Here is a 27,535-nt window from a genome sequence, read left to right as displayed (position 1 = left end):
AACGTTTGGCACCCCACTGCCATTGGAAATAACACTGATGAGATTGGTGAGAGTGGACCAAACAAAAAAATCAATAAGCTGAAAGATGCTTAAAGGTTTTGTAGAGGTTTGTGTAATTGTTGTGATGATTCTTGGTGGGAGTGTCGCAATGATCGAGTTTGAAGAGGCTAGTGAGGGTGAAGAAATATAGTAGTTTTGGTCCGCAAAAACCAAAACACAGAACTGATAGACACTTAACTGCGATAGTCTGGAAAGTGGTGATCATTTTCCATGGGTTTGTCACAACTGGATCCCCTTTGTGTTGCAAGTAGTCACTTGCCACAATGTAAACATATTAACTGCAGATTTTAGTACATTTAGCTCATTTGGTACTTTTATTTGAATATGAATTCAAATTCAGGATATTAGGTTGCTAGGTTCATATAAAGAATCTGATCAGCTTCCTCCACAGTTGTAGGTTGAGGTTGTTACTGCAGCGAATTATTTTGAGTCTCAGTCAAATGTCAGTTATGGTAAATGACGATGGATTTAAAGAGGGGCTGTTCAACAGAACCTTTGACCTGAATTATTGCTCAATACAAATCAACTGTGAGAACCTGAGAAGCAACATAGGCTCTATCTGAATGCACATAGTCTTAATTCTACAAATTGTTTAGTCTTATAATCAAGCTTATAAATAAAGCCAACAAACTGTTGATTTGCAATTTATTTTATTCATCTGTAGTTTGAACCACACATCTGTTTGAAATTCAGACAACATTTTATATTGACTAGAAAAGCCAGGAGAGTGGTTACAGTGTCCCCCCTACCAGCTGAGATAGCTTGCAGGGAGGACACTGTAACCACTTTCTTATATCCGTGTATTACACAGTACTTCCTGTGTTCATACATATGACTGCATGTACAATACTGGACCCACCATGTTTACATGACTCAATTTACCGGACCAATAACTCATCACATGTGAACTGACATGCACTGTGACAATTTCTGCCCCAAAAGCAGTCTCCAAAAAATGAATGGGCTTTCATCCACAACATAAAGTGGTACAGACAGTAAAATAATCGTTTTGGCTATGAGATAAAAATACATCTGAAAAACTATTTTTTTCTCATTTCACGAGAAAAGACATAAGGTTTTAAAAGATTCTTCTGAAAGGCTTTGATGGACTAGTACACATAAGTAACCACAAACTTCAACTTTTATTTTCTCAACACCCAGATGCATTAGGACTGCTCTCTCTCATAAGCCATTTTCAGACATGTCCTGCGGAGGACATGCGCAACGCAGCTGGAGATTCTCCACTCACACCCGTCACATATAGGATTCAGGTGAGGGGTGGGGTAGCAGGCAAAGCAAGGAAGTAATGAATTAATTCTGCTGCGGAGAACTTGTGATTTTGTTCACAGCATATTGACATCGGCACTTATCACCATTAGATTTGTTATCTTTTTACGTCTGTCTCATGTAAAAAGCCTCATTAACCACCCCACTCACTTACAGTGAATCCAACGGGGATCCCCTGCTGTGTGCCCACATTAATCTACGGGGGCCAGGCAGGAAGTACAGAGACTCTCACTCACATTTGCGTTCACACATACACCTCCTATAAAACTGCTGAGGATATCTGGATTTCAGTGCATGTCTGAAAATAGCTTTACAATCTTTATGTTTCTATTATTACTGTTTATACAAAGATAAATGGTACATGGACATTTTCCCCTCTTGTAAATGTATGTGTTAAAAAGTTTTGTTAAGAGAAATATGACCATGCCTCTTCATCAGCCAGCAGAGAGTTGAAGTCCAGATAACTTGAGCCTGTGTAAAATCAGAGAGATGAAGCTGCTGTCTTGTCAACACTAACAGTCGCAGGGTTTAGACAATAAGAAATGGAATCTGACAATTAAAACAGACAACAGGTGAAAGCTAACTGTGTGAGGTGATTTCTGACCTAAGACAGTGCAATGTCTCTCTCTGTTCCTCCCAGTCTCAGAAGTGCTGTCTTGCTCCCAATTCACTGATGAATTGTCAACCTGTCGATGTGTTTCGCTAATCATTTTTCTTTCTAAAAAATGATTTTCCCTCAGAGACTCGGTCTTTGGTTTCCTGCAGTTTCTCAGAAAGCTTGTCCTTAGTCTCTTCCATTTTCTCAGAGATGCGCTCCTTTGTAACCTCCATTTTCTCTGACAGTCTCTCCTTCGTCTCCTCCATCTTTTCTGTAAATTTCTCTTTTGTCTCCTCCATTTTGTCCTGGATGTATTCTTTTACAGGTGGTGGCGTGGACAAGTAGCCATGTTTGCGGAGATACTGAATTGATAGTGATGTGCCACCCAGAGTTACCGTATATCTAGCAGGGGTGGAAATCTGTAAGAAAACAAAGACAAGGAACACAAGGAATCCCTGAATCCATCCCTCATAAAATGACTATACTGCATCTGCTTTATTAAATCTATGCTAAGGATGGAAGAAAGGGCTGCACGATATTAGACAATTAAAAAACGGGTCATTTTGATAGTTAATTTGTATGATTTGTTTGATCTGGAAGTTATGTTGTGGTGAAACCCTTGCCTCACTGTTTACATTTGAAAAGCTACATGGTCTCAGTCTCTAAATCACTGATGACAGCAATGTAGCCATATTTCCTGGGGGTGATGGCCACTTTTGCCCTTTAGGCATTACGAGGTGCATGACGAGAGTATCAGCGTTGATAACTCATCTAGCGTCCAATAACACACCCGACCCGCTTTTCCTTCCACCACCCACCCAGCGCTGCTGCATTTCAGAGCATCGCTGGATACCCATCTGCTGCAGCGTGGTGAACATCTCTGCATGCGTCTTGCCAGTTTCAAACAACTCTTTAAGCATATGGTTCCAGTGCAGCCATGGTGTTGAGACCAATTCGAGAGTGATTCAATCAATGCGAATTTGTTGCAAGTTGTGTGTGTGTGTGTGTGTGTGTGTGTGTGTGTGTGTGAGAGTGAGTGAGAGACAGAGTCAGCTGATGAATGCGTGCGCTGCTGTGAAGAAAGATTTAACAAATTAAGAAGAGTATTGATCATTATGTGATGATCAGTGTTGATATTGTGGTGTCATTTTAAACAAATGACCACTTAAACTGTAGTGTGTTAGAGACGTCAGCTGAGTCTGTGAGAGAGAGAGTGAGAGGGAGATATAGAGCAGCAGAGTGTGTGTGTGTGTGTGTGCGCACGCGGTTACTTTTTCTTCAGGTTCTGGTACTATCATAAAGAAGCTACGTAATTCTTCTATATAATCAACCGCTCATAGTGATGAATTTGACCAGGGACAAACAGAAAAATCCGTCAATGATCCGTCAAAAATCATCAACCCATTGAGGGCTGGATATAAAACTAAACCGAAAATCTAAGTAGAAAATTGAAATCACAGGCTTATCCAACTTGCGTGAATTTCATCACGGCAACTCATAATGTGACTCAGTAGTGTATGGCCTCCACGTGCCTGTAAGCACTCCCGACAACGTCTGGGCATGCTACTGATGAGTCGGTGGATGGTAACCTGGGGGATCTCCTCCAGAACCTGGATCAGGGCATCAGTGAGCTCCTGGACAGTCTGTGGTGGTAATTGGCGGCGCCAGATACACTGATACATCACGCCCCATAGGTGCTCAATTGGATTTAGGTCAGGGCAATGTGAGGGCCAGTCAATGGCATCAAAGCCTTCATCATCCAGGAACTGCCTACACACTCTGGCCACATGAGGCTGGGCACCAGGAGGAACCCAGGGCCCACTGCACCAGCATAAGGTCTGACAATTGCTCTGAGGATTTCATTCGGTTCCTAACAGCAATCAGGATACTGTTGGCTATGACATGGAGGCCTATGCGATCCTCCAAGGATATGCCTCCCCAGACCATCACCAAACTGGTCATGCTGGATGATGTTACAGGCAGCATAACATTGTCCACAGCATCTCCAGACTCTTTAACGCCAGTCACATGTGCTAAGTGTGAACCTGCTCTCATTTTTGAAGTTAACAGGCAACAGTGGCGGACCTACCAATGCTGGTGTACTCTGGCGAATGCCAATCAAGCTATACAGGGCTGAGCTGTGAGCACAGGTCCCACTAGAGGACGTCGGGCCCTCATGCCACTCATGAAATATGTTTCTGACAGATTGGTCAGAAACATGCAAACCAGTAGCCTGCTGGAGGTCATTTTGGAGGGCTCTGTCAGTGCTCCTCCTGTTCCTCATCGCACAAAGGAGTAGATACCAGTCCTGCTGCTGGGTTGATGGCCTTCTACGGCCCTGTCCAGCTCTCATTGTGTAATGGCTGGTCTCCTGGTATCACCTCCATGCTCTTGAGACTGCGCCGGGAGACACAGCAAACTTTCTTGCGAACGCACATATGGATGTGCCATCCTGGAGGAGCTGGACTACCTGTGCAACCTACTTGGGCTGCAGGTACAGCCTCATGCTACCAGTAGTAACAACAACAGTAGCAGGACACAAAACTAGAGAAGAATCAGTCAGGAAGGATAAGGAGAGAACAAATATTTGTGTCCATCACATGCAAAACCACTCCCTTTTTGGGGGTTGTATTGCTTTAGCCTCTCCATTGCACCTGTTGTCACTTTTATTTGCACCAAAGCAGGTGAATTGATTTACAATCACTTGTGCTTCCTAAATGGAAAGATTGATATCCCTGAAGTTGAACTGACTTGGTGTTCTACTGTGACAATTAAGTGTTCCCTCAATTTTCCCGAGCAGTGTATAATATAGACATGTAGATCATGAATGCATGGCACATGGAACACCATTTATCGCAGTTCAAGCAGTCTTTTGCGATACGTATATCGCATGTGTTGATATTGTGCATGTTGTTATCGCGATGACGATCATTTTTCGATATATCGTGCAGCCCTAATGAGAGACACATGCAAATCAGCATTGGGAACATTTAAGAAAACCTGACAATAAGCTTGTTTTAAAACAAATTGAAAATGATCAATGAAGGAATGAAACAAAATGTTCAAAAACAATAAAAACCCATCAAATTACCTTGTACATGGCATATGCAGTCAGAGCGTAGCCACTCGAAGAGTTTTTCAAAAGGCCCACTAATGTCTCCGGTAGACCCATTATCTCCAGGAATGGCACAACATTCACACCTCTGAGGGGAAACAAAATGTAAAGGGAAGACAGATATTATGAAACAATCTTATTTTAACAGTCTATATGTCCTACAACAGCAATTGAGAAAATATGGGCGAAAAATTGCTTTTTCTATAAACTATTGTCAATGTCTGTGGTCGGGATGGATTATCCGCTCGGTCAGAGCGTTTTATATATATATAGTTATGCTATAGCCCAGGGGCCTGTGTGTGTGCGCACCTAGCCAAATATTGGCACGCACGCACGCACGCCCCCATCAGGCCGATTGAGCTCATGTTTCACAGAAAGTTGATGCACATCAATGCCAGTTATTGTGCCAAGTTTCGTGTTACTAGCTCATTTCAGCTCACGGGAATTTGAGTTGCAAAGTGTGCGCAAAACAGCCCAGGCTGTGGACTGACATCTCTGCCATCGCCTTCTTCATGTTACTTGCGTTATCTTGCAGAATCACATGTACTTTAGCCAACGGAATCTTCCAGTCATTTAGCAGCCCTTTAAAAGGGATAGTTCACCCAGAAATGAAAATTCACTCATTATCTACTCACCACTATGCCGATGAAGGGATGGGTAAAGTGTTTGAGTCCTGAAAAGACTTAAGGAGTCTCAGGGTTAAACTTTGTTAGAGCATAATCCAATACAATTGAAGAAATTAGTGACCAAAGTTTCAGACGTAGTAAAACAGAAAAAATATAACATGCCTCCATACTGCTCGTGTGGTGCTATCTAAGTGTCCGCAAGCCCCAACATTCAAATTCAACTCGAAACGTCGTCGTTTATATTTTCATGATATCTTACGACGAAGTGCATTCATGGACTGTCGGAAATGCCAACATCCGCTAGCTTAGCCACTTCTGGTAGACTTTTAGGCTTAAAACACGGTGGAAATTACCTTGTTTTGAGTCGAATATGAATGTGGGGGCTTGCGGACACTTGGATGAAATCACATGAGCAATATGGAGGCATGTTATATTTTTCAATTGTTTTATTACATCTGAAGCTTTGGTCACTAATTTATTCAATTGCATTGGATTCTGCTGCAACACTGTTTACCCCTGAGACTCCTAAAGTGTTTTGTGGACTCAAACACTTTACCCACCCCTCTATCGGCGAGTAGATAGAGTGAATTTTATCTGGTTGAACTATCCCTTTAATAGAGACCACAATTGAACTGCTGGTATGTGACCCCCAGCACTTTTTTTACTTGAAGCAACACGCTCTGTAGTGTATATGTATCCGAGTTCACCCAGTGTACAGTTAGATTTATTAAAAACATTGGGCTCACATCTGAGGTCTGAATATCAGTGGTAAAAGTCATGGAGCTAACGCCTTTATGTGCTGCTAACTGTGAGGACACTGTGATGTATATTTCGGGTAAAGCAGTCTCTGATATATATATTTCCTCGACATCAAACTATACCTTCGCTCTAAGTGCTCCAGGAGGTTGCGAAATCGAGCATTTTCCACGGCAGATATTGGTTGGTCATTGAGTATGATGAAATTAAGCAACTTCTCTGTAATCCCTTTAGCCTTTGCACTGTCTGCTGGAAGCTTACATTGACTCTGAAATGCGTCAGTGACGGCCTGCTGCCTGGTGTGTTTTGTGTATTAGATAGCATGAACTCCTGGTGCTCCTTCACATGATGCTTTTGCAGATGCTTAATTAAGTTGGTTGTGTTGTAAGATGCAATAACCTCTTGTCTAGACCGAGGTTTTTACGACAGGTGACAGTGGAAACAAATAGAAAAGTTACTTGTTGGGGCTTTAAGTAGCTACACACACAAATCATTTTCAGTTGTCTAACTGCATAAAGTTGAAGAATCCTCTCAAACGGTTGCATCAGAATTACATTTCATAACCTTGCTGTGATTATTTGTCACATTCGAAATTGTGATATTTTGGTGTGTTCCCACCAAATCATGACCAACATTCTCAGCGCTGATTAGGTGATGTGACATCATGTCACACGCAATTGATGCCCGAGTTCAAATATTTCTCGAGCATCGTACGTGTTTGACGTGGCGTAACATTAGATTTTAACACAGCATTAGATCCGCCAGAGATATTACAAATTGTATGTAGTATTAAATAGCCTTCTAATGATAAACTGTGAGCTACATTATGATCAGTACAGTCCTGGTCAAAATTAAAGGCACCCCTGAATTTCAAGTACTTAGTTCTTCTTCTTTTATATAAACAGATTTTAAAAATAAAATGTCCAAAGTTACTTAAGAAAAAATGTAACATAAGTTGCATAATACTGAACTACAAACAGTATGCACGGCAAAAACAAGTGTTGGCACCCTTTTGAGCGTATGACATTAGTTGCTACAATAATGTTGATATTCGATTTCTCTGTCGATAATTTTCTCAACTTAATTATTTATTGGATAAATTCAATGCGGATATGTAGCTGGTAGCACATCGAACATGTCGACTCGTTTGAAACGGCATCACCAGAGTGATGTCCCACCAACATTGGGAATAACACTAACATTAGTGGGACAAGGAAAAAACAAGTTCAGAGCAAACCCAGCTCCCCACGGCATTAAAGCTGTCGCTTGCAAATAATTGAAACCATGTCAAAGCAATACTGAGTGACATATGTATAGAGCTGGGCAATATGGAATTTTTTTATATCAGTCGATTTCGATTTATATTGCAATATAAATCAAATGCACAAAACTGATTTTACTTGCTCATACAATCATCCTCTGCCACTGTACTTTATTTATAACATTTCATACAAACCACTACAGTAAAAAGGTGTATATAATGTACATAATCAGCGGGGGGGGGGGGTTTATTTAAATCTTTTTTTTCTATTGCCTTTTTCTATTTCTTTATTCCTGTGTCTACCTCATTCTGACCTGCCTACTGCTGTAACAACACAATGTTCCCGGTGTGTGGATCAGTAAAGTTTTTATCTCATCTTATATCAGCACCACTGCACTGAGGCACATTACTCCACTGGTCAACAAGTGACTCTGCTCCTCTGATGTTTTTTAATCATCACACTTTGAACTAATCTTTATAAAAATCTGATGAATTCATATTATGTACCTGGATAAACGGGGCATCACTTCTTCTGCAACAGTGAAGTTAAAACACTGCTCTGTCATAATCTGCGGGAGGGAACTTCTGTCTGCGGGAGTGTGTGTGTGTGTCTCTGTGTCCCCGCTCTTCTCTGTCCCTCCTCACACCAAAACTGACAACCATATGGGATGTTCACAATCTGGTCCATCAGAAACCTTTCATCGACTGCCTCAGCGTCATTCATTTACCTTGTAGACTTCTTTGTAGGTTTGACTGCTGGTGTTCTTATTAAAATGGAAAACATGATGCTTAGTTTATTTTTTGATGATGCTGGATCATGACATCCACATAAAGCTTAAATGGTCTTTCAAAACGTGGAGCAACGCGAACAGGAGTGAAGCAAAGAAGTGTTTTCACCTGTTTGAAGGCTTGCTGGCAACTGAGGGACCAGAGAAATTTTGCCTTTCCCTTCAGCAAGGGGGGCCAAAACCACTGAAATATAGCCAATGAGGCAGAGAAAGCGCATTAGCTCTTTTTTGGTTGTGAAGATTAAACTGCTCTAAACCCTGTAATTTTGCATTGATGCAGTAGGCCTTGCGCAACCACTAGGCTGAGCTAGGTCACAGTTGACCTTGCAAACTCACACTTAGCGAGGTTAACAGTGAGCCTTGTCAAAGCCAAATGGGTGAAAAGCACAAACGCTCTAGGTGATATTCACCGGTGTCTGATTAAACCACCAGATCATCCTCTGCACACCCCAACAAATCACCAAATCACGGTTCATGAGTTGCTGAAAAGTAGCTGGCGCATTCCGGAGGCCAAAAGGCATCACTGTGTAAGAATACAGACCAGTTGGTGTTCTAACCCTAACCAGTCAGGTTTTGTGACACTATTTACCTTGCAATGGTGCGAGCAGATGTTGTTAGCCTTCGGAACAAGTTAGCATGGAGAAGACCAGCTGGAATGTTTTTATTGACTATTAACAGCAAGCATTTTCACCATAGTGTGGACTCATTCAGAGTCAGTGCAGAAGTGTGTGATTATTTCCAGCATAGTTCTTTGCATATATGCCAGTCAATTGGTCCAAGTGTGAATGTGTGCTGCCTGTTGGTGCCTCAAGTGACGCTTATGTGGGTACTGTGGAGGGGGGTGCCAACATGAAACCCTAAGGTGGGGCAAATTAAATGTAAAATAAATTTGATAGTAAGCCCTACTAATAATTCAAAAATGTTAATGGGAAAACCAGCAACATATAGTCTTGATACTGTCCATCAACCAAAGTCAGCAAGTCTCCAAGATGCAGGCGCAGCATTTTTTATGTGTTGTAAAAACATGGCGGAAAGGTCTGGCAGGCAGGTGGGGGCTGCAACAGCAGGAGAGCTGTTAGAAATATATGGCCATAGATAAGAATTGCTAACATACATTGTCACCAAATTGCGTGCGTTTAATACGGATATTTTGTCCCGACTTGTGCCTGATTTGAGGATGACGTCTGTTTTTGACAAGTTTTTGACCTTTGATGAATAATGAAAACACTCAAATTTTTATTGATGATATACATTATTTCAAAGTAAAATTTTGTGAAATTAATATAGTAAGGATATCAGTAATTACCGCGATAATACTGATAACTGATCATTTTGGTCACTATAATCATAATACAAAATGTTCACATCATTTCATCTCTCAGCAGAGGGTATGAGTAAATGGTAAATGGTTTTGTATTTATATAGCGCTTTTCTAGTCTTGATGACCACTCAAAGCTCTTTACAGTACACTTACATTCACCCATTCATACACCCATTCATACAGTGCATCAATTAGCAGCACTTTTTTGTTCTATGAGGGGTAATTCAGGGTTCAGCATCTTTCCCAAGGACACTTCGGCATGCAGATGGGGAAGACTGGGGATCGAACTGCCGACCTTCAGGTTGGAGGACGACCGCTCTACCCCTCAGCCACAGCCGCCCAGTGTTGAGATACACATCTACAACACTATGAGCACACAGCTTGCTGAAGTATTGTAGGTGCCCAGTGCAAGCCCTTCTCTTGTTCTTAATCAGCAGTGTTGCATAACATTTTTGAACATGGCATTCTTTTAAATAATCAATTTGTTTACAAGAGATGCAAAGTTATCATTTTGTACTTATTTCCAATGCAGACCTTTTCAGAGATATGAGCGCAATGTAAAAAATAAATTCAAAAAATATATATAATCGTTCATTAATTCTAATCAAGGTAGGAGTTTCAAATAATCTTGATATTGATTAAATAGATATAAATATATTGAAGTCATATCGCCCAGTAGGGTCGGGCAATTTCTATCCGATGACACTGTTGTGTGTGAGTGTGGGTGTCTATGTGCACGTCAGTGTGAGAGAGAAAGGAGAGCAAGCGGAGTCAGGACGAGGTGAATTAATGAATTAATGCACACAGATATAAAGAAAGATTTTACTCATTCAAGAAAAGTATCATTATGTGGTGATCAGTGTTGATATAATCATTTCAAACAAATAAACTTTTAAACTGTAGCGGGTCAGAGAGTGATTTTGTTTTTTACAGTTTTTACCAGCTCTGTCAGTAATTCACTGCTCCTGTCTCCGTCAATCATTCGAGCTGCCAATTTAACAAAGTCTGTTTACACGTGTCCCATGACAATTTTTATGTGTGAGTGCGCATGTGATGTGTGTGTCAGCGCAAGAGACAAGCTGAATTATGAATGAATGCACAGATATGAGGAAAGATTTTACTTATTTAAGAAAAGCTATGATCATTATGTGGTGATCAGTATTCATATTGTGGCGTCATTTCAAACAAATCAACATTTGAACTGTGGCGGGTCAGAGATGTCAGCTTAGTCGGTGTGTGTGTTAATGTTAAGACAGAGCGAAAGAGAAGCGTGAACGCGCACATACTTAAATATCACCATTACTTTCCCTCAAGTTCCGGGACTATCATACAGAGGCTACACAATACGGATATAGTAATCAATTGCTTTTAGTTATCAATTCGGCCCGGAAAACAAACGTGTTCACTCTAAGTGGTTTCCACTGTATTATGCAATTATTATGAGGTTTTTCTGTTCAGTAACCTTAGACATTTTATTAAAATATAGTGGTTAGACAAAGTTTGTTAATGTTTATAATTAATTATTTTCTTTAAATTCAGAGATGGCAATTACTTTGACCAGGACTTATACTTCTGACTAATGCTATACTGTGTTCTGAACAATATTATTATATTATCCTGCAACTGGGGGGCCTACAAACAAAACCCTACAAATAAAATCCTGTCAAACACAAAGCCAGAAACTAAGAATAAACGTAAACTCACTTCATAGCAGCGTAATAGAAGGTTCCAAACCAGACCGAGGACGTCACTAGATGTACAGGGATCATCACCTTCCCATATTGTTTGAAGGTCCTCTTAAACCTCTGGAACAGGCCGATGGACTTATCCTGCAGGGGATCCACCTCTGCAGCATCAGGACCAGCCTCCCCTCTCTGAACCTCTTGGGTCTGAGGCTCCTCCTGTGGTGGCTGGTGTTTCGGCTGATGTGCCTCCCTGCTGGAGGCTGAGGTTGAGAGCCAGTGTTGGCCTGCAGATGGCATTGGTATCAGACGGAGAGCACAGCAGCACATTGCTACTGCTGGCTTAGGAAGGGTGATGTCAACCAGCAGTGGGCGCACTGCTGCCATACGCAACAGTGTCCCAGGAGTCAGAATACGCTGCATGATCTTCCCTCTCTTCTCCTCCTCCTCCTTTCTGCTGCTGTGATGTTCACCCAGACTGTGGGGTCAGACAAAAAAAAACACCGTCTTTAAATACAGTATAAACTCCAAATGCAGGCAGTGACCTAATGATTATATTTTAGTCTAGTGTGGCAACTAACAAATATTTTCACTTTCAATTAATCTTTATTTCTTGAATCTAATTAATTTTTAATCAGCACCTTTCATACTTCTCTTTCTAGAAATGTACAACCACAGTCAGTGAAACGCATCAAAAAAATCTGCAATCTCTTCTGTCAGAGTAATAACTGGGTGGCATTCTGGCCACCGTACGACCTCACTGCAAAATGTAGGAAGTGGTGACATGGGGCTGAGTGCAGTTTAAAATTAGGACTTAGCGTGATTAAGAAAGGGTTATCTATCCTTAGCATTGAAAGCACTCATGTTGTTTAAACTTGAAATATTTCTCCCTCAGGTAAACCTGTAGGCAGCTTTACAGCTCCTGTCATTCCTGCATCTGAATTCTCCGTCTGGCCCCCTAGTATAAAGTCCCAAAGAAACTCTGGATGAGCCAATGTGAGAGCACACCAGTAGATTGTCCACAGGATTAAGCGTGAGTAGGTAGGGGGTGTTAATGTCACTTCAACATGCAACTGATGCAAAAACACAAAGAACATATTTTAGGATGAAAAAGTGATGCCATACACGTAGAAAATACAGACAAAGTTGTCAAGTGAGTTTGTGTACTCAAATTATATTTGTATAGCTCTGTTCATAAATCACAATTTGTCTCAAGGCGCGACATCCTCTGTCCTTAACCCTCAAGAGTAAAGGAGAAAACTACCCAAAAACCCCTTTAAAAAAAAATATATATATATATATATATTAACAGGGGAAAATAACGTAGAAACCTCAGACAGAGCCACATGTTAGGGATCCCTCTTCCAGGAGGGACAGAAGTGAAATAGATGCCGCTTGTAGCTGAACACACAAATAAAATCACAATATTTACAACATTGACTTAGACTCTGCAGTATTTTGGGAATCTGGTGGAAACAATAAACGAAGATTACAAGCCTTACACTGAGCTATATGACAATTACAGCCCACACAATCAACAGTGACTGGGAAATGGTAAATGTTGTACTGCAGACTGACCCATTTTGAGTCCCACACAGGGGCAAACATAGCCAAACTTTTACAAGCAGCTAACTGACAGCTTAAGGCCAAACCATGGCATCGATATTGTGACTGAAAATGTGCATAATATGGAAGTGGCTGCACGTGAGGCAGGATTGGAGCTGCACATGAAGTGCTTTGCGCACACTATAAACCTTGCAACCCAAGGTGGTCTCTGTGTAGCACGCCTCACTCGTTTGCTCGGACGGGTGAGACGTCAGAGTTCAACAGCTACCGCGGTGTTAATGTCCAAGCAGAAGTTGCTACAACTGCCATCACACAAGTTAATCATGAACATTACCATGCAATGGAACAGCACCTCGGATATGCTGGATCATTACCTGCGCAGAGATAAGACAAAATGCCTGAATCATTTATACACAGGACAGCTGCGATATCTGAGATACCGAAGACAATATAGCATGAAGCTGCTGAAGGCAGCCACCACAGTCTTATGTGAGGAGAAGAGCCCCACAGTGTCCTTCATTGTGCCACTGAAGAGCATGATTAAACAGAGCATGACACCAAACAATGGCGATTCCACCACTGTGGCCGGAACAAAGAGCAAATCCTCAAAAAAATATTTCGGGCAGATACAGCAGGGATGCATACAACTATCTGCTGGAGTGCACAGCGCTTGACCCTAGGTTCCAGGCTCAACCACAGCTAGACCATAAACAGTGCCATGCTGTCTTCCTGAGGGTAGAGAAGAAGGCAAAACAGTTGCAGCAAAATCAGGTATATCACTTTAAATTGCTTTCTTCCATGTGCGTGTGTAACAATGTTTTCTACCTACTCAATTTATGTTCCCACTACCAACCAAGTGGCAACCAAGCATGACGTCACCCATTGGTTTGTGAACTGCCGTTTTGAAGCCGAGAGTTTTGAATTTGATCAGCGCCATCTTGGCGATTTGGAGCCAGGCTGAGCCAGCCTGACCTCTGACCTTCAACTCGAGGAGTGACCACACTGAACTGCACTGAGAACTAGCTGCTAACACAGTTAGCTTCCATCATCTGAGGTAAAGTTTGTAATGTTTTAGTAATCTGAAAAGCAAGTGGTGCACATGTCCACATATTCAGTTGAAGCTGAAGTTAGCATGTTAACACTGGAAAAATAGTGTTAAAGCATATAATAAGCTGCCTACTACTCCACATAAATAGAAGAAAATAAAAACAACCTCAGGTTTCTCTTCAGAACTGTAGCCAGGCTGACAGAGTCACAGCTCCACCGAACCCAGTATTCCTGGATCCCTGAATAGCAGTATCTTTATGATTTTCTTTAATGATAAAATTCTAACTATTAGAAATAAATCAACCATCTCCTGCCCTCAGTTGGCACTAATACCCTATCAAGAACAGAAATCTCAGAAACAGCTGAGAATCTTACCAATTATTTAGACAGCTTCTCTCTGATCACCCTTGATCAGCTGACCAAAATAATCTCATCTTCTAAACCCACAACTTGTATCTTAGATCCCATTCCTACAAAATTACTTAAAGAAATTCTGCCCCTAATTGATAGTACATTACTGAACACAATCAATCTGTCATTATCATCAGGATATGTACCACAGTCATTTAAACCAGTGGTTCTCAACTCACCATCACCCCTTAATGACACCAAATCGAGGAAAATGTTCAACTTCTCAAATTTATTTAATGAAAAGATGGTGCAGTTTGAACCTGAGATAGTACAGAATATCACAGTATGCCAACACAAAAAAACTAGTTTAATGATAAACCAAAACGACCAGCAGGTGGCGATGCTAGAGGGAAATATTCCCTTTTACACTCAATTAGCTGCATTTGAATTAAAAACCAAAAAGTCCATCTTAAGGACACAAGGTAATACAACATATATAACAATTCAGTAACTTCAGCCTTTTTTAAAACAGACTCAACAGTGCTTTCATGCACAAACATGAAATAAAAAAATTCCAACTACTGAGAAGTAGTTTCAAAAACACTCAAATTATGTACCTTTAGCTGAGAATACGCACTCACTGAATCTATGACAACCAACACTCCACTATGGAACAAATTCAGTGTCTTGAGTAGCAGCTTTTATCCACAAACTCAAAATAAATTAAACAAAAAGTGCAATTCAAAAAGATTCAAGTAAACAAAATTTACTTTTCTTTTGATTACCTTATCAGTAGGTAAATACTGAAAAACATTGTGCTTTGAAGAAAATTAAGCAGCACTCACTTCAAGTTAAGGAGTGTGAATAGATAGCACTCCACTGCATAAAAAAATCCCCTTCAAAATAAAAGCACAGGATTTTTTTCGGAACATTTTTTTTGGCCAGGCAAAGCCCCACGACCCACTGAAAACAGGTCCGCGACCCACTTTTGGGGTCCCACCAGTTGAGAATCACTGATTTAAACTACCTGTAATCAAACCCCTTCTCAAAAAAACCACCCTGGACCCGGAGGTTTTAGCCAACTACAGACCGATATCTAACCTCCCCTTCCTGTCAAAAATCCTTGAAAAGGTTGAAGAGAATCAGCTGTGTGAGTTTCTCCAGTAGAGTAATGTATATGAACACTTTCAGTCAGGGTTTAGAGCTAATCACAGCACGGAGACAGCCTTGGCAAAAGTCCTGACCTTCTAATAGCTTCAGATCAAGGTTTTGTGTCTGTCCTCGTTCTGTTAGATCTTAGTGCAGCATTCGACACTATTGACCATCAAATTTTATTACAGAGACTAGAACAGTTAATTAGCATTAAAGGAACCGCCCTAAACTGGTTTAAATCCTATTTTTCAGATCGATTCCAATTTGTGCAAATTAATGAGTCATCTGTGCACACCAAAGTTAACTGCGGTGTTCCACAGGGTTCTGTGCTCGGCCCAATTTTATTCCCATTATATATGCTTCCAGTAGTAAACATTATACAGGACACTCTGTAAATTTCCACTGCTATGCGGATGACACAGTTATACTTGTCAATAAAACCTGAACAGTGCAATCAATTAACTAAACTCCAAGCATGTCTCAAGGACATAAAAACCTGGATGACCAGCATTTTTCTCTTATTGAACTCAGATAAAACAGAGGTTCTAATACTTGGCCCTAAACACCTTAGAGATACATTATCTAATGATATAGCTGCGCTAGACAACATTGCCCTTGCTTCCAATGAAACACTCAGGAACTTGGGAGTGATCTTAGATCTGGATTTGTTCTTTAATTCTCACTTAAAACAAATTTCTAGGACCACCTTCTTTCACTTGCGTAACAGCTCAAAAATCTAAAATGTCCTTTCTCAAAAAGATGCAGAAAAATGTGTCCACGCCTTTGTTACATCAAGACTGGATTATTGTAATTCCTTATTATCAAGCTCCAGCAGTTAAAGACTCTGCAGCTTGTCCAAAATGCTGCAGCCCGTGTCCTGACAAGTACCAGGAAAAGAGACCACATTTCTCCTGCATTAGCTTCACTACACTGGCTTCCGGTTAAATCTACAATAGAATTAAAAATTCCTCCTCCTCACTTTCAAGGCCCTTATACATCAAAGAGCTGATAGTACCTTATCAACCCACTAAAGCACTGTGCTCCCAGAATTCAGGTTTACTTGTCGTCCCTAAAGTCTCAAAAAGTAGAGTAGGAGGCAGAGATTTCAACTATCAAGCTGCTCTCCTGTGGAATCATCTCCCACTTTCAATTCGGGAGGCAGACAACCTCTGTACATTTAACAGTAGGCTTAAAACCTTCCTTTACGATAAAGCTTATAGTTAGAGCCGGTCCAGGCTTGTCTTTATTAAAATAATTAATTTAGTTTAATGTGCAATAAAGTTATCTATGAAAGTGTTTTACTACTCATGATTCTAAGGAGCACATCTGATAAAAAGTAACAGCAGCAACATGCACAGTATTATAATCATACAAGAACACTTTGATGAACGTGTTGTTGGAATTTGAAATTAATCACAGGCCTTTTACATTTTGGTTTTAATCAAATCCATCATTGATAGTTAAGATGAGTTAATACTTTCCTTATGTGTCCTATGGCTAAATTTAATGACAATGAAAAGATTAGTTCACCAAAGTGTCCTGTTTGACTTATAAGGAAAGGGGTAAATGTGCAAAAACCAGGCAAGTCATCTGTAGTCAATGGAAAATGTACTCAGTACAGTTTAATCATAAATATCAGAGGTTAGGTAAACACTTAATCATGTATATCTAATACAAACTTTTAAAGTGTTAACAGCCATAAGCATTGGCTATAGTAGTCACAATTATCCAGGTGAACTTCAGGTTGGACAGTTCCAGCTTTCTACAATTGAAGACTCTTCATGTCACATTGGTAAACACTAACCTGTGAAGGTTGTGTCTGCTGAAGTTGATCCATTTACTAATTCTAGGTAAATCATTTGAAAGTTATGTTTAAAAAAAATGTACTACCACCTCTAAAAACAGCAGAAAGTAAGTAAAAGGTAAGAAACGGAATCTGAGAATATAGAGAATCAAACACAATGTTCTGTTAGTTTGTCATCTCAGACAAAACTGAAGGTGGCTTATTGACATCATCACATCTCATTAAAGATATGTTATCCAGTCTCTCTACTCCACATCCTGAAGAAATGGCACCAAATATTCTGCTCCATACATGGATCTTCCTTCTTTTTACACACCAGTCATCATGATCGTTGGATGAGGTGCAGTTGTTTCAGGTCAACATCATCAACTAAAGCTTCAGTCCTTCAGCCTCTGGTAGATTCATTGATGATTTAAAAAAAATATATAATAATAATAATAATAATTCCAATAGCACTTCAGCAGAGAGAGAGATAGAAAAAATAATGAATTAGTTGGTAACAATCAGACATTAGCACATCAGAAATAAGTAATAAGATAAAAGTAGAAATAAAGACACTGGCACCAAGAAATCCAGCATCCACAGCCCAGGAGAAATCATAAAACTTAATGTAATCATAAAAATCTAATGTAGTTAACTTACTGTCTGTTTTTCATGCACACTCAGTATAATATGACAGCTTTACTACATAACCTCTTAACTGATTAACTTTAGACATACAGCAGGTAATCACAACAAAACAAAATGTTAATGCTACTGTTTAACCACAAGAAGTTACCTAAATATTATGTTAAACTTAACTATCACCACATTTGCATGGACTTTATAAAATTACCTTTTTAAATCAAGCGTAACTTTAACACCTTGTTAACACAGGTTAGCAGCACTGAGGGAACTGGTAGGCCCAGCATTGCAAAGCTATCGGCTAACTAGCTAGCTACTCTTCTCCGGTCAGAACACATAGAAACACTAACTTTTGTGGAGCATAGTAAACACGTGAAGATAAAGACTGTAAATCGTTAATAACGCAAGAGTTTACTCACCGAACAAACCAGACATCAGCTCCTCCGTGTCTGTTGTTAATGAAGAACAGGCCTTAAACCCAGTAAACTCAAAACTAATAATCAAAGCTAAAGCAATATGGTCCTTGCATGGTGCTTGGACAGTAATAAAGACAAACTAACAGTTAACGTGTCAGTGTAAAAACCTTTTCCAGTGACTGATCTTACTATATATTACTTACAGAATCTTACTATATGTGAGAGAAGTGATTGAACACGATGTAAATAAAGCTCCAGTTTTCCTCCGGTGATTCTCTCTCTAGTCAGACCCGTTGCAGCTGCTGCCTGTCAATCATCCGGGAGTCTAATATTTTAGGTCTAATATCTAATTAATTAGGATACTATTTTCAGATGGACCACCAGATCTGTGATAAGAAGGAGAGTATCTAGCGAATGAGACCGTAATCACTGGTGGGCAATTAATTTCATGGGAGAAATTGGTGTTTTTTTGAATGGCAGTCTATGGAGTAAGAGATTTCTTTTAGCCAGTTGGAGCCAGCCCCTGCTGGATCTCCGCGGTATTACACTTTTAAGCACTTTGCATAGGCTTCTTCTATCGGAGCTAGAAGCTACGTCCATCTATACCAGGGGTGTCCAAACTACGGCCCGCGGGCCAACTGCGGCCCGCCATCCATTTTTAATTGGCCAGTATCAAAGTCTAAAAATATAATGGACTATGGCCCACTGTATTGCACTTCTTAGTTTAAACACTAGGTGGCGCTATTGTCTTGAACAAGGCAGCGTCTCCACAAAGCAAGCAATCGAAGAAAAAATTTGCTCAGGGTCACCAGAAATGCCAGAACCGAAGAGACGCAAGATTGCAAGCGAGTGCAGAAAATGTCAGACTCGGTGGAAAAATGAATATTTTTTCATAGAAACCAAGGGGAAGTGTGTTTGTTTGATTTGCAATGAGAGTGTTGCCGTGATGAAAGAGTACAATGTACGACGGCATTATGAAACGAAACATCAGACCTTCACGTCCTACACTGGCGCCGAGCGGAAAGAGAAGGTAAAGCAAATGGCAGCTAGCCTGCTAACGCAGCAACAGTTTTTCCGTGCTAACAAAGCTCAAGAAAATGCAACAATAGCCAGTTATGAAGTATATCCGTGCGAAGCTCCGTCTCTTCGAGTCACAACTGCGCAACTTCAATGTAGCGCACTTCCCCACGCTGACCGAAATCAAATGCGCATTTCCAAATGCCAAGCTCTCTGCAAAAATGGGAGAATATGTGTCTGTGATCACATCTCTCATGACAGAATTCAGTCAGCGCTTCCAAGATTTTTCTGTCATTGAGAAGGAAATCACACTGTTTGCGGCTCCGTTTTCAATGGATGCAGAAGAAGTGGAGGAGAGTCTGCAATTAGAACTGATCGAAATTCAGTGTGATGATTCTCTGAAGAATCAGCATCAGCTTCTCTCCCTACCTGACTTCTACCGGAGCTTGGAAAAGGCCAAGTTTCCTCTGATGAGACGCCACGCAAAACGAATGATGAGTCTGTTCGGCTCAACATACATCTGTGAGCAGACATTCTCTCTGTTAACGCTGAACAGAAGCAGACTGAGAACCAGAACGACCGACAGCCATCTCCGTGACGTCCTTCGCATCTCAACCACCAAACTTACTCCTGACCTGCCAGCTATCCTTCAGACCAAAGCGCAGCATCACTGCTCCCACTGAGCGCAACATTCTTCCCATTACAGGTGAGTTAAAAATATACACAGTTTTCATTTGTTAATAAACCCAATTACTTAATAAATTCAGTCAATTAAAGTTGATGACAATTTTTTAACAAACGTTAGTTGATGTGTTAACAAGCCCAATCATTTATTTGTGTAATAAGCTTGAAATATCCACATCCCCTATTTCTCTTCTTGTCTCTCCCTTCATACAGGACAATGAAGGGGGATCAGCACCCTAAGAACCAATCTGAGGCTGTCACTGAGAGAATGACCTGCCAACCTTTTTGTAAAAAATAAAATGAAAATCTACTAATGGAGAGCTTTGATGGAGGCTTTTTTTTCTTCAAACATGTTCAACTATCGAATGTAATTTACCTGCATTTGATTGATTTTGCCAATATTAGTGCATGAGAGGTGAGGCAGTATACCTCACGTCTAGTGAGTGGCCCAGTCCTTCGTATATTTTTCTGTATGTGGCCCTCGGGAAAAAAAGTTTGGACACCCCTGATCTATACGGTCTATGGTACTACCAACTGAAAAAAATGAATGGATTTATGCAATGTGTGTGCATGTGATAGAAACATGAGCATCAGAGTGAGAGTGTGTGTTGAAAAGGAGAAGGGGGCTCTTTGCTGCTTATTAAGGTTAAAGCCAGTGTTTCCGCTGTTTAAAGACCACAGCTGAGGAGATTGAGGAGAGGGGAAAAGAGGCAGCAGGTGGAGCTCACACATGGAAGAGAGGGGGGCTCTGGGAGCTGAGCCGAAAGTGACAGAAACTGCTCGAGAGGGACATTGAACACTACAGAAGAGAGGCCTCTATCCCACACAGTAGCTTTGCATACTGCCACAACTATTTCTCTATACAAGGACATCTGTTTGGTGTAAGAGAGCTGTGTGCTGAACAGAGAAGTTGAAGTTATAAGAGATGGTCCCAAAGGGTAAAAACATAAGAATTTCACAACACCAGAAATTGAAATAATTCGGAGTTGGAAGCCACAAAAGACACAGGTTTCTGTACCGTTTCTTCCGGAGTGAGGATGTTCAGGGATATTGTCAGTGAATTAAATTTTATTTGAATTTTTATGCAAAACATTTGATAAGCTTTATGTTACATGAAGCCCAAATTAAACTAAACAAAAAGTACATGAGCTATCCTCAACCTTTTTCCTTTATTGCACATAATATTCCATGTGCTTTGGTCAGTTATTAATTAGGCTTTCAGTTCTATAACAGCCTTTCTTTTCAAATCCACTTTATTTTATTTGAATTTCTATTTTAATAAATTGACATGTCAAAATTATTTAATTTAAAGTATTTTGAAGGAGAAATGTTCTAAAAACTAAAGTTGTTTGAAGTTGAAACTAAATGAACACTCAGAACTGAGTAAGAACTGTTTTTGTTTAGGGCTGTCAAAATTAACACGTAGGATGATTAATTTGTGGAATTAACGGGTTAATTTTTTGAACGCCTTAAAGTATACGCAGAATGACCCGATCCATGTACCCATATGCCCCACCCCTACTCACTCGCTCAGAGTGACACACGCAGTGAGTTCAGAGCTCGTTCACGTGAAGCAGCCGATCAGTGACTTCGTACAAGAACAGTGAAATACAGAGTTTCTCTGGTCAGAGCTGCTCAGTGATCAGCGGCGCTGCGTCATGATCAGAGCAGAAGCTGCAGTTGGTTTGTACCGAGCTGGAGTTTCTGTGTCCTCCTCCACTCTGCTCTCACTGTAACTAATAATCAGGACCTGATCAGTACATGAAGTCACTTAATGTTTGTTTGATTCCAGAGTTTATGAGGCTGCATTTAAACATCATGAAAATGACTCAACATTTTGTGTTCAGTACAACACGAGACGTGAAGCTGACAGTCAGGACTCAGTGTTAAAATGAGGGGAGCGACACGCAGACATGATCCGACACATATAACTAAACACATGATCGTACGTTTGTAACCTAAATCTTCCAAATAAAAAATGAAATATGAACCAGTTCATTTTCACCTGCATGAACTGAACTTGGAACTCGTTCTTTTTAAGTGTGAACTGGCTCAACACTGCTTCTACAGATGGGTTCAGATTCAGATTTCACATTTAATTGTGTAAACGTTTGGTTGTTTGTTTGATTTAAAAAAGAAATGGAAAAAGTTGTATTCAACCATCCTATATTTGCTAAAAAAGCAAAGGCTAAGATGCCCCAATTGTTTAGGATAACAGTTATCTTTGAGTTTGATAAAAAAAAAAAAAAGAAGTTCTAAATAACATCATCCTATATTTGCTCAGAGGCATAGCAAAGAGACAGCCACATTTAATTATGGTGTTGTATGTTTAAGTTTTAAATTTTTCAATCTTCATAACCCTATCATTTGGACTTGTCATCAATAAAAAAAACAAATACATGTATGTATCCGCCTTCTGTCATTTATCTTTCCGTTCCCACAACAATATACAGAGAAAATGGGGATTTTTCGGGCATTTAGAAATGGAGATTAATCAGATTAATCACAGCTACCCTGTGATTAATCTGATTAAAAATTGTAATTGTTTGACAGCCCTATTTTTGTTGTGTTAACAGTGGAATATTAAACATAAAATGATTATCTTTTCGGTCATGCGAAGCAGGCAATTATCGGTTATCGTATCGGCCGGAAAAATTATTATCGTGCATCCCTAGTATTTCCTTGTATAAAAGTAGTCCTACGTACTCAAATAAATACCGGTACCATACAGTATAAGCCATGCATCTTCTGCTCCTGAAAATGTTTCACAATAAAACTCTTTTGAAAACAAATGAATGGATTTGGTCAACAGAAACGCTGGAGTGCTTTTATTCGGAAAAGGGTGTCCTACAGGGAGTGTTGCAAACATTTGTGACATATTGGTCAGATAAACACTAAAACTGTGCTGAAAGAATTTCTCTCTATATTCTGCGCGTGGAAGGTGGGAAAAAATGAACAACCTGCAGTGCCTCCCTGTGGACCTGCGTTTTCTTTCTCTCACTGCCGCAGTTATAATATGTACATCTATGTTATGACCTTGATCTTAACAATAATATATAATATATAGCCAAATGCTATAAAATGCCAGCCACATGGCTTTCATAGTACTGCCATACAAGCCAGTAGCCGGTCAGATTTATCTTTCGCCTCAGCGTACCCTGAAGTTCGGCTTGTATCGCAGATTACAAGGCCAAAACGTTTGACGGTAACTTAAATTTTGCAGAAGACCTTCAAACGTACAATTGATTTGACCATCTTGTCCTATATTCTAAAAACTGATGCAACATTTAATCATTAGAGTGTTTCACATTCCAGCTCACTTTCTGAGAAATTTCATGTTTCCTACAAATGGTGTGTGTGGTCTGACGTTCTGGCCAAATCGTCCAGTGTGTGTGATCTGAACATTATAAATACTATAGTATCGTTAGTCTAGCAAGTTATAGTGTATATGATATTTCTCGGTAAATACTACTAGAGATATACATTTGCTCCCTTCAGGAGTTGTACATGTGTACATAGACAACTTGTGTTTCAACACCAAGTCCTACATGACAGCAAATCCACTGATGTAAATTTATCACCATTATACAGGCAAGTTTCCCACAACACAGAGCAACAGTCTTGATCTAAATTCCATTATGCATTAGTTGTAATGTTCTCATTTTTAAATCTCTGATGACATGGGTTATAGGACAAAGGTCACAAACATACCTTATGTTAGGACTGCAGAGTCATAAATGCAGCATCTCCAGCAAAACAAAAGGGTGGCAACATTTCAATTCTACTTATTCCACTGCTAATGTAATAATATAATAATAATAAAATTATCCTGTGGAAAGCAATGAGCCCGAACATTTTCCCCACTTATTATAGAAGTTTCAACCGGAAGTTTACATTTTAACTCGTGCTAACTTCACACAGGCGGCTATTTTAGGCTAGTTGACTTTGGTCCGTTTTTGTGAAGGACAAGAAGGGGAAGGTTCTCTGTGGAGGCGATGAGACGTTATCTCATTAAAGCAGACGGAGCACCTGGTTTAGACACTGACTGGCAGACGGCTATTGCTAAGGGTACAGTCTGAACTGCTGCCAACTTCGGCTTCTGACGACTGGTGTTAGCTTGTTAGCTGCTAGCTGGTTGCACCGCTAACCGTGAGACATACAAGTAAATAAGTCTTACCTTTATAAATTAACCATACTAATGCAGAGCACAGACAGGCAACTACACTTACAGTGGAAGTTACGTGTTCAGCTCAAGACAACGTCGTTCTCCTCATTCCTAAGAGCCAAGAGCGAGGGTGTCCGGGATGTGAGCCCACCAGGCTTATGGATGACGTTTAACGCAGAAGCAGCACGGGCTAAGTAGGGAAGAAGCATGTCGCACCAACTTCTTCCTACTCCTCTTCTTCTTCAGTGTATATTGGCTTTTGACAAACCAGCTTAAAGGTGCATTACCGCCATCAACTGGACTGGAGTGTGCATGAGATTCTGCAGAAAAAACGATATCCTTTTAGCCAAATCCGTGTCTCTTATGAACTTGATAATATCACAGTAAATCTTGCCTGTTGTTCTTCCTAAGAGACCGGGCAATGAAAAATCTATGTGATTGCCATTGATATTGTAATAAATGTATTCAAGGTTTTACTGCCACCACCTTTTTTTTTATCCCGGTCTGGTCTTGCGTCAGAGGCATGAATAACATATCTTTTGGGGGGTTTTATTGGCGGTTGGCAAACAGCGATTTGGGACATTACCAACAGCTGGTATGGAGTTAGGACCAGGATGTCATATTATCTATTCAATTGAGAAAATATATATATATTATCTTAATTATATCTTTTTTTCTAAGATAATCAAATAGTATTCGATAACACTTGCTTTTTGAGTTGTTTGTAGGATATCTCTTAAATCAAAATTTAAATTCTTAATCTTACCAAGGTTTTCAATTAGCTGCATTCTTCTTGCTCATATTTTGGACAGTGTACTATGACATGATGAACTGTTTCCTCTTGTCCACAATAATCACATTTTCCTGTATCTTGTTTTCCTATTTTTTGTCCAAATCTCAGTCTTGATATTATTGTTTCTTCTCTCCTGTTTTTTCCTGCACATCTAATTTCTCCTACTTTCCTTTGAATTTGGTAAAACCATCGTCCTTTCCTGTCTTCCTCCCATTGTTTCTGCCACCTTTCCTTCAACCTCTGTTTAATGATGCTCTTAGTCTATGCTTTACTGAGGCTGACTGCCACATCAGTGCAGCTTTTTTCCGTTGCTTCCTTTGCAAGTTTATCTGCCATTTTATTTCCCTTAACACCAACATGTGCCTGTATCAATAAAAAAACTACTGCCAGGCCCATCATCTGAATTCTGTATAACTTTTGTTGTATTTCAATCAAAATGTCCAGTCTGCTGTCTGAATGACTGTTCTGTATGCTGGCTAATGATGAACTTGAATCTGAACAAATAATTGCTCTTTATGGTCGTGTGTCCTCTATCCAATGTAGTCTAACATTATTGCAATTATTTTTCCTGCATATACCAATAACCCCTCACTGATCTTTTTCCTTATTTTAATATGAAATTCTGGAATTATAATTGCTATTCCCACATTATTGAATACATTATTTGATGCATCTGTAAAAAACTGGATATAACTGTAGTAACTTTCAATATGTGCCTGTATTGTATTCAAATTGAAAATAGCCCCTCTACCCTTTTTTAATAGTGTGAAATCTAAATTAGCATCAGGAAGTATCCACAATGCTATTGCTGGTAATGGTGCGTTTGGACTGAAGTTTAATTCTGTTATGTTTAGTTCTGTTGCTCTTTTTTTCTACTGCCCATCCAAAGCTTTTTGTCTCTCTCCTCTCCCCAACAAGGTTTTAAAGTGTCCTGTGTTGCATGTTCTTTACTTCGTCCCTGTAAATTAGCCCAGTAATTTAATGCATGCTGACTCCTTCTCGTATCTAGAGGCAATTCTCCCATTTCTACCTGTAATGCTGCTGTTGGGGTTGTTTTAAAAGCACCTGTACACAATCTCATTGCTGCTAATCCATATACCATACAACCATAATGTAATGCTCATCTAATTAATCCACTGTAAATGGCCTTCAAAGCTGTTCTATCTGCCCCCCATTCACTTCACACGAAGCACCTTATATATTTAACACTTTCTTAGATTTATCCATTACATTACTTTCCTTGTACATTATTTTTGTCTTATCCACTGATAATTTTAAACCCCATTTATATGACCACTCGTCTAACTTCATAATTGCTCTCTGCAGTTTCTTTACTTTATCTATGAATTCCAGATTTCTTCCCCTCTTCCAAATTGCTCCATCATCTGCAAACAGTGAGAATCCTATCCCATTTTCTATTTCCATAAACACATCATTATGGAAAATGATGAAGGACTTACTATACTGCCTTCAGGTATGCCATTTTCAATCAGTTCTGACTTGTATTAACCTATTGATAAAAAATTCCTTTATCCATCTATACATTCAAACCTCAGTGCCTAATTTGCCTATTCTTATTAATAATACATTTCTCCTATGCATTCTCTACATCAAAGAAAACAGCCACAACACTTTCTTTGTTTATTTGCGCCTTCCTAATTTCATGTTCCAAACATACAGTTGGATTTATTGTATTTCTACCTGTCCAAAGCTACTCTGGTAATTGGATAAATATCCTTTACTTTCTACATAATGTTACCTTTCATTTATAATTTTCTTTCAAATAGCTCTGTCTTTGTTAAATGGCTTGTTTCAAAAATCAGTAGCATCTTCCTCTTCCTGTAATAAATCTTCCTTCACCTCCATCATAGTTTCTCTTCTTCCCTCTTCGCTTATGATTGTCAGCATCATTTAAAACTGGATACCCATATTCTCTTATTCTTCTATCGTAGATCCCATTCCTACAGAGTTAGTTAAAGAAAGTAACTTCTGCCCCCAATTAATAGTACTTTACTGAACACAATCAATCTATCATTATCATCAGGATATGTACCACAGTCATTTAAGATAGCTGTAATCAAACCCCTTCTCAAAAAACCCACCCTGAACCCAGAGGTTTAAGCCAACTACAGACCAATATCGAATCTCCCTTTCCTGTCTAAAATCCTCTAGAAGATTGTAGCCAATCAGCTATGGGAGTTTCTTCAGTCAGGGTTTAGAGCTCATCATAGCACAGACAACTCTTAACAGATTTATTTTCACAGAAAAGTGAAGGACCATACATAATATATATATATATATATATATATATATATATATATATATATATATATATATATATATATATATATATATATATATATATACATATATATACATATATATATATATATATATATATACACATACATATATATACACA

The 27,535-nt window shown here is 39.6% G+C and overlaps 1 protein-coding gene across 2 annotated transcripts; it reads right to left on the bottom strand.

Annotated features, from left to right (window-relative positions):
• Positions 1-818: 818 nt before the first annotated feature.
• On the bottom strand, positions 819-24,576 carry fam210ab (family with sequence similarity 210 member Ab). Of its 2 annotated transcripts, none has more exons than XM_035163529.2 (4): positions 24,333-24,576; positions 11,517-11,972; positions 5,037-5,148; positions 819-2,364 (listed from the first exon to the last, which is right to left on the bottom strand). In XM_035163529.2, exons 2-4 carry the CDS (start codon positions 11,915-11,917, stop codon positions 2,050-2,052), a joined length of 828 nt encoding a protein of 275 aa, XP_035019420.1. In that variant the 5' UTR covers positions 11,918-11,972; positions 24,333-24,576; the 3' UTR covers positions 819-2,049. The 2 variants fall into 2 exon arrangements, with proteins under 2 accessions (XP_035019420.1, XP_035019419.1); XM_035163528.2 differs by having other exon boundaries at positions 24,385-24,575.
• Between the last annotated feature and the right edge of the window lie 2,959 nt (positions 24,577-27,535).

This window comes from Hippoglossus stenolepis, chromosome 8, assembly GCF_022539355.2.
Source record: "Hippoglossus stenolepis isolate QCI-W04-F060 chromosome 8, HSTE1.2, whole genome shotgun sequence".
In the NCBI taxonomy this organism is placed as follows: Eukaryota; Metazoa; Chordata; class Actinopteri; order Pleuronectiformes; family Pleuronectidae; genus Hippoglossus; species Hippoglossus stenolepis.
The sequence above is the reverse complement of the archived record's forward strand: the minus strand, read 5'-3'. Positions and strand labels throughout refer to the sequence as shown.